At 36.6% G+C, this 18,205-nt stretch overlaps 1 protein-coding gene across 4 annotated transcripts in view; it reads left to right on the forward strand.

The window, feature by feature from the left end:
• Positions 1-14,281, forward strand: part of LOC101020381 (putative selection and upkeep of intraepithelial T-cells protein 1 homolog) — a 63,313-nt gene extending 49,032 nt beyond the window's left edge. For 3 of the 4 annotated variants that reach the window (XM_031668413.1, XM_031668414.1, XM_031668424.1), the window contains one exon: positions 13,829-14,281. In XM_031668413.1, the coding sequence (XP_031524273.1) occupies positions 13,829-13,866 (38 nt within the window). In that variant the 3' untranslated portion in view covers positions 13,867-14,281. Of the gene's footprint in view, positions 1-2,357; positions 4,918-13,828 lie in introns of those variants that run through there. The other variant, XM_031668431.1, reaches the window with a different exon arrangement.
• Positions 14,282-18,205: the final 3,924 nt, after the last annotated feature.

Below are 18,205 nucleotides of genomic sequence, written 5' to 3' on the forward strand. Positions count from 1 at the left end.
AGGACCTCTTCAAGGAGAACTACAAACCACTGCTCAGTGAAATAAGAGGACACAAATAAATGGAAGAACATATCATGCTCATGGATAGGAAGAATCAATATCGTGAAAATGGCCATACTGCCCAAGGTAATTGATAGATTCAATGCCATCCCCATCAAGCTACCAATGAGTTTCTTCACAGAATTGGAAAAAACTGCTTTAAAGTTCATATGGAACCAAAAAAGAGCCCGCATTGCCAAGACAATCCTAAGCACCAAGAACAAAGCTGGAGGCATCACGCTACCTGACTTCAAACTATACTACAAGGCTACAGTAACCAAAACAGCATGGTACTGGTACCAAAACAGATATATAGACCAATGGAACAGAACAGAGCCCTCAGAAATAATACCACACATCTACAGCTATCTGATCTTTGACAAACTTGACAAAAACAAGAAATGGGGAAAGGATTCCCTATTCAATAAATGGTGTTGGGAAAATTGGCTAGCCATAAGTAGAAAGCTGAAACTGGATCCTTTGCTTACTCCTTATACAAAAATAAATTCAAAATGGATTAGAGACTTAAATGTTAGACCTAAAACCATAAAAATCCTAGAAGAAAACCTAGGTAATACCATTCAGGACATTGGCATGGGCAAGGATTTCATGTCTAAAACACCAAAAGCAATGGCAACAAAAGCCAAAATTGACAAATGGGATCTAATTAAACTAAACAGCTTCTGCACAGCAAAAGAAACTACCATCAGAGTGAATAGGCAACCTACAGAATGGGAGAAAATTTTTGCAATCTACTCATCTGACAAAGGGCTAATATCCAGAACCTACAAAGAACTCAAACAAATTTATGAGAAAAAAACAACCCCATCAAAAAGTGGGCAAAAGATATTAACAGACATTTCTCAAAAGAAGACATGCATACAGCCAATAGATACATGAAAAAATGCTCGTCATCACTGGCCATCAGAGAAATGCAAATCAAAACCACGATGAGATACCATCTCACACCAGTTAGAATGGCAATCATTAAAAAGTCAGGAAACAACAGGTGCTGGAGAGGATGTGGAGAAATAGGAACACTTTTACACTGTTGATGGGATGGTAAACTGGTTCAACCATTGTGGAAAAGAGTATGGCGATTCCTCAAGGATCTAGAACTAGATGTACCATATGACCCAGCCATCCCATTACTGGGTATATACCCAAAGGATTATAAATCATGCTGCTATAAAGACACATGCACACGTATGTTTATTGCGGCACTATTCACAATAGCAAAGACTTGGAATCAACCCAAATGTCCATCAGTGACAGACTGGATTAAGAAAATGTGGCACATATACACCATGGAATACTATGCAGCCATAAAAAAGGATGAGTTTGTGTCCTTTGTAGGGACATGGATGCAGCTGGAAACCATCATTCTCAGCAAACTGTCACAAGAACAGAAAACCAAACACTGCATGTTCTCACTCATAGGTGGGAATTGAACAATGAGATCACTTGGACTCTGGTAGGAGAACATCACACACCAGGGCCTATTATGGGAAGGGTGGGGGGAGGGATGGCATTGGGAGTTATACCTGATGTAAATGACGAGTTGATGGGTGCTGACGAGTTGATGGGTGCAGCACGCCAACATGGCACAAGTATACATATGTAACAAACCTGCACGTTGTGCACATGTACCCTAGAACTTAAAGTATAATAATGATAATAATAAAATCAGTGGCACCAGAAAAAGACCCCAGTTCAGTCACACCTTGCTGTTGATCAATTGATTGTTGAACGTTTACTGTAGATCCACAGAAAAGGTTCTCCTTGACATCTCCACTGAACTCTTCCTTCAACTAAAGCTGTGACATGGTAAAGAAGGTACGTGTGCAGGAAGGGGCAGCCCACCATTCAAACTGTGAGCAATTCCCATGTAAGAGCTACATGTCAGCCAACTACAAGAAAAAGTTGAGGGAACAGCAAGTCTGTGCTCACACCAACGCAGTTTTATTTTACACCCTTCTTGTCATGGCTCCAAAACCTGAATTAGTTATGCAGTCATTTTACTTTGTACTTTCTGGGACTAATAAATGAATGTAATCTCTTTAGGGATCTGGGGGCTATACAATGAGAAAAAATGGAGACCACATCTAAACTTCTTGCTACTTGCATTACAATTAAAGAAATTATTTTCTTAATCCAACTGTGTTCTGTCTGGAAAATGTAGATTTTGATCTTGATTTTTGTTGTGTTGCAGACGCCAGTGAGTATAGCTGTGGCCTCTGTGTGCACTCCTTCTCCATCTTAATTAAATAGATTTAAAATCAATATGCCATCAATAACACTGATTGCTTCCTTAACAGATTTTGTACAACTATGAACATCAGGGTTCTCATCTGAAACAGAGGAGGCTTGAAGACAGTAGAACCAGTGATGTAAAACATTGAAGAAAAAGCATTTGGACCAAAAGTCTGTACTTTTGAGTGAAGTCAAATAATTACCAATGTATAGGAAGAAAATAGAAATTTAAAGATTCTCAATATATCTTCATTGCAAGTTTACATGAGAATTACCTAATTCAAATGTAATTGCATCAAAATTAGGATCTCAATCTAAAGAAATATCTAATATGTAGAAAAGTAATAGCAATAAACAAATGTGTCATAAAATCTAAATATTTCCTTGAAATAAAGTAAATATATGAAAATCAGAAATGTAAATGACTAAAATCTCTGGTTTTTAAATTGAGACTAAAATGGGATAAAATAACAAAATAAAATATGTTTGGTTTTCAGGACATATGCTTAAAACTTAATGAGAGAGCAAGGTGGTTGAATAGAAGCCTTCAGCAATTGTATCCCCTGCAGGAACACCAAATTGAAGAACTATCTACTCAGAAAAGTACTTTCATAAGAACCAAAAATCAAGTGACTGATCAGAGTAACTGGTTTTAACATCATATTCAGGAAAGAGGCACTGAAGAGTGTAGAAAAGACAGTCTTGAACTGCCTACACATCCTTCCCCCATTGCCTAGCAAAGGTCATGTGGCATTGAGAGAGAATCTCTGTGCTTAAAGGAGGGAGAGCACAGTGACTGTGCTATTTTGTATTGGAACTCAGTGCTTTCCTGACAGAGTGGAAAGCAACACAGGGCAGAATTCAGCTGGTGCCCAGAACCAATGGAGGGAACATTTAGACCAGTCCCAGCCAGAGGCAAATTATCCATCTCAGTAGCTGGAACCTGAGTTCTGGCAAGTCCTAATACCATGGGCTTAAGAGCCCTTGAAAGGCTATCTCAGTTACAAGGGCTGCAGTTCCTGGAAAAGTCCTCGTGCTGTGCAGGGCTTGGAGCCAGTGGACTTGGGGTATAAGTGACTTAGTGAGACACCAGCCGGATGGCCAAGGGAGTGCATGTGTGACTTCTCCTCCAAAGACAAGCAGTGAAGCTGATAATTCCAGGAGACACTCTTTCCTTCTACTTAAGGAGAGGAGGTGGAGGAGTAAAGAGAACTTTGTGTTACAACTTAGATACCAGCTTAGTCACAGTAGAACAGGGCATCAGGCAGGGTTCTGAGGTCCCCCTTTCATCCTGTATCCCTTGAACGATCTTTATAAACACTCTGGGCTGGAAGGGCACTTCCTACCTTAAAGGGAAGAACCCCATCCTAGGAGGATTCACCACCTGCTAACTAAAGAGCCTTTGGTCCCTGAGTAATTTGTAGTGGCAGCCAGAGAGTACTTGTCACAGGCCTTGGTAAAGACTTAGAGCCATACTGGCTTCAGGTGTGACCCAGAACATTCCCAACTGTGGTGGCTACAGGGAGAGACCCCTTTTGTTTGAGAAAAGGAAAGAGTTGAGGGGACTTTGTCTTGCAGCTTGGGTACTAGCTGGGCTTTGGGGGTCTCCAATTCCAGGACTTGGCTTTTGGATGGCGTTTCTGCACCTGCCCTGGGCCAAAGGGGGGCCCACTCCCCTTAAGGGAGACACTCAAGACTTGCAGCAATTGACACAAGCTGACTGAAAAGCCCTTGGGTCTTGAGTGAGCACTGACAGTAGCCAGACAGTACTTGCCACAGACCTGGGGTGGTGGTCGCCATGGGGAGAGACTCCTCTGCTTGAGAAAAGGTGAGGGAAAAGTGGGAAGGATTTTGTCTTGTGGCATAAGTGCCAGCTCAGCTGCAACAGCATAGAGCACCAGGTCGATTCCTAAGGTTTCTGACTCCAGGCCCCGGCTCCCAGATAGCATCTCTGGACCCACATGGGAATAAGGGAAACTTGCTGCCCCGAAGGGAAGAATGCAAGCATGGATGAATTTGCCAATTGCTGATTATAGAGTACTTGGACCTTCGGTAAACATAGCCAGTAGCCAGCCAGTGGTCACTGCAGGCCTTGGGTGACAGCCAGTACTGTGCTGGATTCAGGCCTGATGCAGCATAGCCCCAGTAGTGGTAGCCACAGTGGTGCTTGTGTCACTCCTCCCTCAGCAACAGGCAGCTCAACAAGGAGATAGACTGTTTGGGGGAAAGTAAGGGGAGAGAACAAGAATCTTTGCTTGCTAATTCAGGAAATTCTCCCAGATCTTACCAAAGACCACCAAGGTGGCACATCTACGAGTTTGCAAGAGCCACAGCATTAATGGGCTTGTGTACACCTTAAAATAGATATGCTACAGTGAACAAAGACTTAGATAACATTATCCAAATTCCTCTGAATACATGGAAAGCTTTCTCAAAAAGAGCTGGTACACACAAGCCCAGACTGTGAAGATTACAGAAGATACCTACCTTTCCAATGCCCAGACACTGACAAACATCTACAAGCATCAAGACAATCCACAAAGTATTAGTTTTTCCCATACTGTTAATAAAGACATACCCAAGACTGGGTAATTTATAAAGGAAAGAGGTTTAATTGACTCAGTTTCACATGGCTGGGGAGGCCTCACAATCATGGTGGAAGGCAAAGGGGAAGCAAGACACATCTTGATGGCATACAAGAGAGCTTGTGTAGGGAAATTCCCCTTTATAAAACAATCAGATCTTGTAAGATTTACTATTATGAGAACAGCACAGGAAAAACCCACCCCTAGGATTCAATTATATCCCACTGGGTTCCTCTCATGATATGTGAGGATTGTTAAAACTCAAGGTGATATTTGGGTGGGGGAAACAGAGCTAAACCATATCACAGAAGAACATGACTTTTCCTTCATGGAGAAACAGAGATATGTGACTTTTCAGACAGAGAACTCAAAATAGCTGTTTGGAAGAAACTCAAAGAAATTTAACGTAACACAGAAAAAAAAATTCAGAATTCTATCAGATAAATGTAACAAGGAGATTAAAATAATTTTAAAAAATGGAGCAGAAATTCTGAAGCTGAAAAATGCAGTTGTCATACTAAAGAATCAGAGTCTATTAATAGCAGAATTGATCAAGCAGAAGAAAAAATTAGTTAACTTGAAGACTGCTGAATTCTACCAAACATTTAAAGAACTAATACTAATTATACTCAAAGTATTCCGAAAAACTTCTAAACTCAAGACCAGTATTATGCTGATACCAAAACCAGACAATGACAAATAAAAAAGAATTACAGGTCAATGTCTCTGATGAATATTGATGAAAAAATACTTAACAAAATATTAGCAAATCAAATTCAACAACACATTAAAATGGTTATTCATCATGACCAAGTGAGATATATTCAGGGATGAAAGAATCATTTAACATACATAAATCAATCAATGTAATACATCATATCAATAGAATAAAGGGAAAAAGCATTTGATAAAAAAACTAAATATAGAAAGAACATACATCAACGTAATAAAAGCCATATACAACAGACCCATAGCTAGTATCATACTGAATGGGGAATAACTGAAAGCCTTTTCTCTAAGATCCGGAACACAACCAGGATGCCCACTGTCACCACTGTTATTTAAGATAGTACTGGAAATTCTATCTAGAACAATCAAACACAGGAAGAAGACAAAGGGCATCCAAACAGGAAAGGACGAAGCCAAATTATCCTAGTTTGCAGATGATACAATCTAATGTTTGGAAAAACCTAAAGACTCTACCACAAACCTATTAGAACCAATAAATTCAGTAAAGTTGCAGGATACAAAATCAATATATACAAATCAATAGCATTGCTATATGCCAAACAGTGAACAATCTGAAAACAAAATCAAGAAAGTAATCCCATTAACAATAGCTACACATAAAATAAAATAGCTAGAAATAAATTAACCAAAGAAGTGAAAGATCTCTCTGATGAAAAGCATAAATTGTTGATTCAAGTAATTGGAAAGGACACTGTTAAAAAATAAAAAGGAAAGGTATTTCATGTTCATGGTTTGGAATAATGAATATTGTTAAAGTGTTTATGCTATCCAAAGCAATCTACATATTTAATGCAATTGTTATTTAAACACCAATAACAAAGGCCAGATGTGGTGGCTCATGCCTGTACTCCCAGCACTTTGGGAGGCCAAGGTGGGTGGATCACTTGCGGTTAGGAGTTTGAGACCAGCTTGGCCAATACAGTGAAACCCTATCTCTACTAAAAATACAAAAATCAGCTGGGCATGGTGGCAGGTATCTGTAATCTCAGCTACTCAGGAGGCTGAGGCAGGAGAATCACTTGAACCCAGGGGACAAATGTAAAAACCAATGACATTCTTCACAGAAATAGTAAAAACAATGCTAATATTTATATGGAACCACAAAGACCCAGAATAGCCAAAGCTATCCTAAGCAAAAAGAACAAAACTGGAGGAATCACAATACCTTATTTCAAATTGTGCTACAGAACTATAGTAACCAAAATGACATGGTACTAGTATAAACACAGGTCCATAAACTAATGGAACAGAATAGAGAACCCAGTTAAATAACCATGCATCTACAGTGAGCTCATTTTTGACAAAGGTGTGCAGAACACACACTGGAGAAAAGACAAGCTTGTTCAATAAATGGTGCCAAGAATACTGGATATACATATGCAGAAGAATGAAACTAGATCCCTATTTCTCTCAATATACAAAAATCCAATTAAAATGGATTAAAGACTTACATCTAAGACCTCAACCTATAAAATTACTAAATTAAAACATCAAGGAATCTCTCCATTACATTGGAGTGAGCAAAAACTTCTTGAGTAATACCCCACAGGTATAAGCAACCAAAGCAAAAGTGAACAAATGGGATTACATCAAGTTAAAAAGCTTCTGCACAGCAAGGGAAACAATCAAAATAGTGAAGACACAACCCCCAGAATGGGAGAAAATATCTGCAAACTATTCATTTGACAAGGGATTAATAACCAGAATATATATATTAAAAGACAACTCTATAAAAAGAATTTTAATAATCTGATTTAAAAAAACTGGAAAAAGACCTCAATAGACATTTCCAAAAGAAGATATAAGAATGGTAAATAGGTATGTGAAAAGATGATCAACATAATTGACCATCAGAGAAAAGCAAATCAGAACTACAATGAAATATCATGTCACTCCAGATGCTGGAGAGGATGTGGAAAATTGGAAAACCTCATACACCGTTGGTGGGAATGTAAATTAGTACAACCACTATGGAGAACAGTTTGAAGGTTCTTCAAAATGTTAAAAGTAGGAAGTCAAATTGTCTCTGTTTGCAGATGACATGATTGTATATTTGGAAAACCCCATCATCTCAGCCTAAAATCTCCTAAATTGATAAGCAACTTCAGCAAAGTCTCAGGATACAAAATCAATCTGCAAAAATCATAAGCATTCCTATACACCAATAATAGACAAATAGCCAAATCATGAGTGAACTCCTATTCACAATTGCTACAGAAAGAATAAAATACCTAGAAATCCAACTTACAAGGGATGTGAAGGACCTCTTCAAGGAGAACTACAAACCACTGCTCAATGAAATAAGAGAGGACACAAACAAATGGAAAAACATTCCATGCTCAAGGATAGGAAGAGCCAATATTGTGAAAATGGCCATACTGCGCAAAGTAATTTATAGATTCGATGCGATACCCATCAAGCTACCAATGACTTTCTTCACAGAATTGGAAAAAACTACTTTAAAATTCATATGGAACCAAAAAAGAGCCCTCATTGCCAAGACAATCATAAGCAAAAAGAACAAAGCTGGAGGCATCACATTACCTGACTTCAAACTATACTACAAGGCCACAGTAACCAAAACAGCATGGTGCTGGTATCAAAACAGATATATAGACCAATGCAACAGAATGGAGGCTTCAGAATTAACCTCACACATATAAAACCATCTGATCTTTGACAAACCTGACAAAAACAAGAAATGGGGAAAGGATTCCCTATTTAATAAATGGTGTTGAGAAAACTGGCTAGCCATATGCAGAAAACTGAATACACCTTATGCAAAAACTAACTCAAGATGGATTACAGACTTAAACCTAAGACCTAAAACCACAAAACCCTAGAAGAAAACCTAGGCAATACCATTCAAGACATAGGCATGGGCAAAGACTTCATGTCTAAAACACCAACAGCAATGGCAACAAAAGCCAAAATTGACAAATGGTATCTAATTAAACTAAAGAGCTTCTGTACAGCAAAAGAAAATATCATCAGAGTGAACAGGCAACCTACAGAATGGGGGAAAATTTTTGCAGTCTATCCATCTGACAAAGGGCTAATATCCAGAATTTACAAGGAACTTAAACAAATTTACAAGAAAACAAACAACCTCCTCAAAAAGTTGCCAAAGGATATGAACAGACACTTCTCAAAAGAAGACACTTATACAGCCACAAACATATGAAAAAAAGCTCATCATCACTGGTCATCAGAGTAATGCAAATTAAAACCACAATGAGATACCATCTCACACCAGTTGAAATGATGATCATTAAAAAGTCAGGAAACAACAGATGCTGGAGAGGATGTGGAGAAATAGGAACGCTTTTACACTGTTGGTGGGAGTATAAATTAGTTCAACCATTGTGGAAGACAGTGTGGCGATTCCTCAAGGATCTAGAACTAGAAATACAATTTGACCCAGCCATCCCATTACTGGGTATATACCCAAAGGATTATAAATCATTCTACTCTAAAGACACATGCATGTGTATGTTTCCTGCGGCACTATTCACAATAGCAAAAACTTGTAACTAACCCAAATGTCCATCAGTGATAGATTGGATAAAGAGAATGCGGCACATATACACCAAGGAATACTAGGCAGCCATTAACAAGGATGCATTTGTGTCCTTTGCAGGGACATGGATGAAGCTGGAAAACATCATTCTCAGCAAACTAACACAGGAACAGAAAACCAAACACTGCATGTTCTTGCTCATAAGTGGGAATTGAACAATGAGAACACATGGACACAGGGAGGGGAACATCACATACTGGGGCCTGTTGGGAGGTGGGGGGTTAGGGGAGTGATAGCATTAGGAGAAATACCTAATGTAAGTGATGGGTTGATGGGTGCAGCAAGTCACCATGGCATGTGTATACCTATGTAACAAAGCTGCAAGTTCTGCACATGTACCCCAGAACTTAAAGTGTATGTATAAAAAATAGAGCTACCATAGGATCCAGCAATTCTCCTGCTAGGTATATACCCAAAAGAAAGGAAATCAGTATATTGAAGAAATATGCACTGCCAGGTTTATTTCAGCACTGTTCACAATAGCTAAGATTTGGAAGCAACTTACATGGCCATCAACAGACAAATGGATAATGAAAATGTGACACATACACAAAAAAGAATACTATTTAGCTATAAAAAGAAAGAGATTCTGTCATTTGCAACAACATAGATGGTATTGGAGGTTATTATGCTAAGTGAAATAAACCAGGTGCAGAAAGACAACTTCACATTTAATGGCCTCGTTGCCTGGGGTGGCATCCGAAGTTTTTGGTCTCCTGACTGAATAAATCAAGGATGTGGACACATGAAAGGTGAGGTTAGAGCAGAAATTTAATAGGTGAAAGAAAGATAACAGCCTCTTGCTGCAGAGAGGGGTCCCTTAAAGGGTTGCCATTCCACAGTGAAATGCAAGGGTTTTTATAAATGAGCTAGTGGGAGGGGGTATCTTAGCTATATAGGACAAGAAAAACCATTTAGGATTAGGTGTGCCATCTGCATAGAGTGTGAATATCTGGCAGCCCCTGTCCTGACCTTTTATTACCCCGGCAGGTCCTTGGCCTGAGCTACTTCATGTAGCTTCTCTCTTTCCTACTGTGCATGTGCTAGAAAAGGGGAGGTGGTGCCCTCATGTTTCACATGCTTGGCCCCAGGTAATCCTTTCTACTGGTGCAACTGCAGGCATCCCCCTGAACAAGATTCCAGCTTCCTTATCTATGTTTGCAGCCTGATCTTCCAGACTGCTCTTTTTTAGAAGAGAAGTTCTGCCAAGGACTCTTTGCCTTGTCTGCCTAGCTAGTTTCTTTCTACCTCCTCTCTCAACGTGTTCTCACTTATCTGTGGGAGCTAAAAATATTTAAAAAATTGAAATCAGTGAGATAGAAAGTAGAAAGATGGTTACTAAAGGCTGGAAATAGTAGTTGCAGGTGGAGTGGAGAAGGAGGGATGGTTAATGAGTGCAAAGTAATAGTTAGAAAGAATAAATAAGACCTGGTATTTACTAGCACATCTGGTTAACCTTAGTAAAAACAAATTTAAAAACCCACAAAACTTAATTGTATATTTAAAAATAACTAGCATAGCATAATTGATTTGTTTAAAACATAAAGAATAAATGCTTAAAGTAATGGATATACTATATACCCTGACATGAATATTACACATTTTATGCCTGTATCAATATGTCTTATGTAATTCATAACTATATATACCTACTATGTACCCACAATATTTAAAATTTAAAAACTAAAAAGAAGCCTTAGCCATAAAAGTGAAAGATCTCTACAATAAACACTATAAAACACTGATGCAAGAAATAGAAGAGGACACCAAAAAATGGAAAGATATTTCATGTTTATGGTTTGGAAGAGTGAATATTGTTATAATGTCCATACTACCCAATACAATCTGCAGATTGAATATAATTTCTATCAAAATACCAATGACATTTTTTTCACAGAAGTAGAAGAAGCAATCCCAAAATTTATATGAAACTACAAAACACCCAGAATAACCAAAGCCATCCTGAGCAAAGAGGTAAAAAACTGGAGGCATCACATTACCTGACTTCAAATTATACTACAAAGCTATAGTAACCAAAACAGCATGATACTGGCATAGAGACAGACACATAGACAGAGAAAACAGAATAGAGAACCCAGAAAGAAATCCATACATCTACAGCAAACTCATTTTTGTTGAAGTTGCCAAGATGATACATTGGGGAAAGGACAGTATCCTTAATAAATGGTGCTGAGAAAACTGGATATCCATATGGAGAAGAATGAAATTAGACTCCTATCTCTCAAAATATACAAAAATAAAATAAAATGGTCTGAAGACTTACTTCAAACTATGAAATTACTACAAGAAACATTGGAGAAACTCTGCAAAATTCTAACAACTCAATAAGAAAAAATCTAATAATCTGATTAAAAAATGAAAAAAAATCTAAATATCTATTTCTCAAAAGAAGACATCCAAATGGCAAAAAGGTATATAAAAAGACATCCAAATGGCAAAAAGCTCAGCATCAGCTCATCACAGAAATGCAAATGAAAACTACAATGAGATGTAATCTCACTCCAGTTAAAATGGCCTTTATCCAAAAGACCATTGGCAAGGATGTGGAGAAAAAGAAATTCTCATACACTGTTGGTGGAAATGTAAATGAGTACAATCACTATGGAGAACAGTGTGGAGGTTCCTCAATTAAGTGAAAATAGAATTACTACTGTATGATCCAGGAATTCCACTGCTAGGTATATACCTCAAAGAAAAGATATCATTATATGGAAAACATATCTGGACTCTCATTTCTATTGCAGTGCTGTTCACAATAGTAGATAAACTTGGAAGCAACCTAAGTGACCATCAACAGAGAAATGGATAATGAAAATGTGGCACATATACACAAGGGAGCACTATTCAGCCATAAAAACAAAGAGATTCTGTCATTTGAAACAACGCTGGTAGAATTGGAGGTCATTATGTTAAGTGAAATAAGCCAGGCACAGAAAGACAAATTTCCAATGTTCTCACTTATCTGTAGGAGCTAAAAATAGCAAAACAATTGAACTCATGGCGATAGAGAGTAGAATGGCAATTACTGGAGTCTAGGGAGATTAGCCAGGAAGGGGAGATAACATGAGGATGGCTAATGGTTATGAAAATATAGTCAGGATGAATAAGATCTAGTATTTGATAGCACAGCTGGGTAGCTGGTCAACAATAATTTATTGCACATTTAAAAGTAATCAAAGGAGTATAATTAGGTATAATTTTATTGTAACACAAAGAAATTATAAATATTTGGGGCAATGGATACCTCATTTACCCAAATGTGATTATTATTGATAGTATGCCTGTATAAAAACATTTCATGTAACCCATAAATATATACATCTACTATGTACCCACAAAACTTAAGAATATATAAAAAACATAATGATTAAAAGCAGTTTTTGTTTAAAAGAATGGAAAAACAAACACCTGGAAAATAGCAGCTGTATATTTTGTTAATATTTGAAATTATATAGAAATCATAATTACCATTGATATAAAAAAGATTATTATATTATTGTAATGGAAGTCAATGTTTTCAATTTAACCATTATGGTAATTATGTAGTGCTGTCTTAATACTTGTGTCTTAATTTGTAATTTTGTGATCACTATATATATAGTCTAGTATAAAACATAGAGAAAAGCAATATATTTAGGCATAATGTACTTTTCTAACTCAGTGCAAAGTTAATCCAAGGCAATGTATAAATGTCTACATGAGACTTTAATATAATAAGATATTAGAATTTAATCAAAACTTCAGGGAAGAATAAGTTTGGTGTGAAACTAACACCTTGGGGAAAGATTTCCAGAGAAGGTTAGATTTGAATTGGAATTTTGAGAGTTAATCCTTTGGGTTTAAAATATAAGAGAGAATAAACTAGGAGGGACATATGGTGATTCTAAGGAATAGAGTTATCGCAAATATGGCTTGTTTTTAAGCAATCTTGCTTCTCTTTTAACTTCTTGGTAATTTGAAAAGTTCCTATGTGAGATCTGCATGATTGAATCAGAACTAAGAACACACTAATGAAATTCTCTGAATGACAAAGTTAAATAAATTGTGGAGACTAAAGTGCTGAGTTCAGCAGATTCCCATGGTTTTTGGAAGTCACAGAAATGTTCACTTATTGGTGTATTATCTCTGGAAATGCTTCGCTTTCATATAGGACTAATTTTATTATAAGAATGTTTCATTAAATTAAAAAGAGTAATTGAAAAGGATTTTTATAAGATTATAAAGGTATACAAATTATTCATTTATTTTATAAGCTTGAAACAATTATAGTCCATAAACTAATTAACATATTGATTTTATGTATATAATATATAAGACTGATATAATAGCTGTTATACATATATTTTGAGAATAATAAATAATGTATTAAGGTAAGAAAAATATTCAAAAGCACTTAAGCAATATGTTTTACAAATATTTAATCCCATTTTATAGGTTGATTGATTGTTATTTTATTGATTGTTTCTTTTGCTGTGCAGATTTTTACTTTGATGTAGACCTACTTGTTTGTTATTGTTACCTGTACTTTTGGTGCCAAATCCAAAAAAAAATCATTGTTAAGACCACTGTCAAGAAGCTTTTTCTTTATGTTTTCTTTTAGGAATGCCACAGTTTCAGGTCTTACCTTTAAGTGTTTAATCCACTTTGAATTGACTTTTGTGGATGATGTAAGAAGAGAAGTGTCCAACTTCATTTTTCATATATGGATATTCAGTTTTCCCAGGACCATTTACTGAAGAGTCTATCTTTCCTCTATTGTGTGTTCTTGATGTCTGTATCAAAACTTATTTCACAATATATGTATGGATTTATTTTGGGACTTTGTATTTTGTTCTATTGGTCTGCATGTCTGCTTTTATGACAGCATGATGCTGTTTTGATTACTATAGCTTTGTAACATAGTTTGAAATCAGAAAGTTTAATGATACCAGCTTTGTACTTCTTGCTCAAGCTTGCTTTAGCTGTTCAGTGTCTTTTGTGGTTCCATACAAATTTTAGGTTTTTTTTTTTATTTTTGTAAAAAACACCATTGGAATTTTGATAAGGATTTAACTAAATCTGTAAATCACTTTGGGTAGTATGGATATTTTCACAACATTAAATCTTCCAATTCATGAACATGTGATATCCTTCCATTTATTTGTGTCTTCTATAACTTGTTTCATCAATGTGTTATAGTTTTCAGTGTACAGATTTTTCATCTCCTTACATAATTTTATTCCTATGTATGTTTTTTTTCAACTTTTATTTTACATTCAGGGGTACATGTGCAGGTTTGCTACATAGGCAAACTCATGTCATGGGGGTTTGTTGGACAGACTATTTCATCACCCAGGTACTAAGCCTAGTACCCAAGACTTATTGTTCTGTTCCTCTCCCTCCTTCCACCCTCCATCCTTAAGTAAGCCCCAGTATGTGTTTCATGAGTTTTCATAATTTAGCTCCTGCATTTGTTTGCTAAAGATAATAGACTTCAGCTCCATCAATGTACCTACAAAAGACATGATTTTTTAATGACTGCATAGTATTCCATGGTGTATGCATACCACATTTTTATTATCCCATCTGTCATTGATGAGCATTTAGGTTGATTATATCTCTTTGCTATTGTGAATGGTGCTGCAGTGAACATTTGCATACATGTGTCTTCTTGGTAGAATAATTTATATTCCTCTGGGTATATATCCAGTAATGGAAATGCTGGATCAAATGGTAGTTCTTATTTTAGCTCTTTGAGAAATTACTACACTGCTTTCCACAATGGTTGAAATAATTTACACTCCCGCCAACAGTATATAAGTGTTTCTTTTTCTTTGCAACTTTGCCAGCACCTGTTATTTTTTGACTTTTTAATAATTGTATTCTGACTAATGTAAGATGATATCTCATTGTGGTTTGAATTTCTCTAATGATAAGTGATGTTGAGCATTTTTCATATGATTGTTGGCCACATGTATGTCTTTTTTTGCAAAGCATCTGTTAGAGTCCTTTGCCCACTGTGTAATAATTTTTTTTCTTTTAAACTTGTTTAAGTCCCATATAGATAATGGATATTAGACCTTTGTCAGATGCATAGTTTGCAAAAATTTTCTCCCATTTTGTAGGTTATCTCTTCACTCTGTTGACAGTTTCCTTTACTGTGCAGAAGCTCTTTAGTTTAATTATATCCCAATTTTTGCTTTTGTTGAAATTGTCCTTTGCCTCTTTATCATATAACCTTTGTCTATTCCTGTGTCCAGATTGGTATTGCTTGGATTGTCTTCCAGGATTTTCAGTTTTGGATTTTACATTTAAGTCTTTAATCCATCTTGAGTAATTTTTGTATGTGGTGTAAAAAAAGAGTCCCAGTTTCAGTCTTCTGTAAATGGCTACCCAGTTATCGCAGCACCATTTATTGAAGAGGAAATCCATTGTTTGTTTTTTTCAGCTTTGTTGAAGATTAGATGGCCTCATTTCTGAGTTCTCTGTTTTTGTACCAGTACCATGCTTTTTTGGTTATTGTAGTGCTATAGTATATTTTGATATTGGGCAGCATGATGCCTCTAGCATTGTTCTTTTTGCTTAGAGTTGCCTTGGCTATTCAGGCTCTTTTTTGAGTCATATGAATTTTAAAATTGTTTTTGCTAGTTCTGTGAAGAATGTCAATGGTAGTTTAATAGGAATAGCACTGAATCTGTAAATTACTTTCGGCAGTATTGCCATTTTAATGATATTGGGAATTCTACCTCAGGGAGATGTAACATTGCTACTAGTAGCTGGCTGGAGTTCCAAGCCAATGAGTCTTACCCTGTGAGGTGTGATGGAAGCTGAACCCGCAGATCATTGCTGCTCAGCCCCTGGATTCAGTCCCTTTCCTAGGGGTATATAAAGTGATCTAACCTCCCACTTTGCCAGAATTGCAGCAACTTGTGCTGGAAAGTCCTGCTATTTAAGCCTTCTGGGGAGCCTTACACTGTTTGTGGGAGTGTAAATTAATTCAGCCATTGTGGAAGATAGTGTGGTAATTCCTCGAAGACCCAGAGCCAAAAATACCATTTAACCCAGCAATCTCATTACTTGGTATAAACCCAAAAGACTATAAATAATTATATTATGAAGATGCATCCATGTGTATATTCATTGCAGCACTGTTCACAATAGGAAAAGCATGGAATCAACCCAAATGTTAATCAATGACAGGCTAGATAAAGATAATGTGTTACCATGAAATACTATGCAGCCATAAAAAGGAAGAAGTTTGCATATCCTTTGCAGGGATATGGATAAAGTTGGAAGCAATTATCCTCAGGAGACTAATGCAGGAACACAAAACGAACCACCACATGTTCTCATGTATAAGTGAGAGCTGAATGATGAGAACACGTGGAGGGGAACAACACACAATGGGGCCTGTCAGAGGGTGGGGGATGGGAGGAGGGCGAACATCAGGAACAATAGCTAATGGATGCTGGGCTTAACTTCTAGGTGGTGGGATGATCTGTGTAGCAAACCACAATGGCACATTTTGTTGTTGTTGTTGTTGTTGTTGTTTGTTTTTGAGATGGAGTCTTGCACTCTCACCAGGCTGGAGTGCAGTGGTGCGATCTTGGCTTACTGCAACCTCCGCCTCCTGGGTTAAAGCGATTCTCCTGCCTCGGCCTCCCAAATAGCTGGGACTACAGGCACGGCCGCCACATCCAGCTAATTTTTGTATTTTTAGTAGAGATGGGTTTCACCATGTTGGCCAGGATGGTCTCAATCTCTCGACCTCCTGATCTGCCCACCGTGGCCTCCCAAAGTGCTGGGATAACAGGCGTGAGTCACCGCACCCGGCTGGCATATGTTTAATCTATGTAACAAACCTGTACATACTACACACGTACCCCTGAGCTTAAAAGTTGAAGAAAAAAAGTACTTCTCAAAAATGTGGGATTGGAGTATCACATTAGAAACTCAGAGGAGGACATTAATTCAGAAATTTTGGAACAGAAATAAACTAGAAATTGATACCATCCATTTAATAAAGACCTCTAGATGACAGCCCTGGTTTCCAAATTAAAATAAAATGTAAAAAATACCTACAAACAATGTTAAAAAGAAATGGGGTAAATAACACAAAAGATAATGAAATATAAGGGAACAGTTAATAATAGACAACTATTCAAAACTATTATCCTGATGAGGGAGTCTGTTTTATGGACAAAGATAAATGAATAGAATTGACTTAAAATATTGGAAATTACACTACATCAATAATCAGGTAACCTTTAAAAAGCAGGTGACACAAATTGTTGCCAAAGTTGTATATTTGGGATTTGGGGTAGAGCGGGTATGAAATATTAGTAACTGTATTCTGAAGTATAATTATAGTGAATACGTTTCTGTTACTTCAAGTTTCTCAAAAAAACATACAGAATTGTCTCTTAAGTAGATTACAGACTAGTTCATTTAAAACAACTTTTAAAAATAAAATCATAACAGATTTTCAGTTATATACATTTTTGAAGAGAATAGAAAAAGAGTAAGCTTCCTAAATTATTTGACAAAGTTGGTATACATTAACATGCAGACCTGTCAAATAGAGCACAAAAAATACAACTTTGAAATTTATGTAAGAATTCTTCATATTAGTAAGTAGAATTTAAAATCACGTAAAAATTTGCTTCTAGCCCAATCACGTAGAACAAAATGGTACTTTAATATTATAAAATGTATTAGCATAACAAGATGCAGCAATAGTTCCAATGAGAAACACAATGATAATAAACCCAATTGACACTGTTAAAGTTATTACATACATTTCAAATCCATTTCTAATTCAAAAGTTAACCAGAAATAAAATGTCTGTTTAACACCAGAAATATTAACTCTGAAAAAGAAGGCATATTAGAAATATTTATTTTCATGGCCAGAGAGAATATTACTCTTTCTTTATGCATAACCGTAAGATGAGTCCTACAGTACATGTCCTCATTACATAACTATGAATTAAACCTAA

This window comes from Papio anubis, chromosome 1, assembly GCF_008728515.1.
Source record: "Papio anubis isolate 15944 chromosome 1, Panubis1.0, whole genome shotgun sequence".
Lineage (NCBI taxonomy): Eukaryota > Metazoa > Chordata > Mammalia > Primates > Cercopithecidae > Papio > Papio anubis.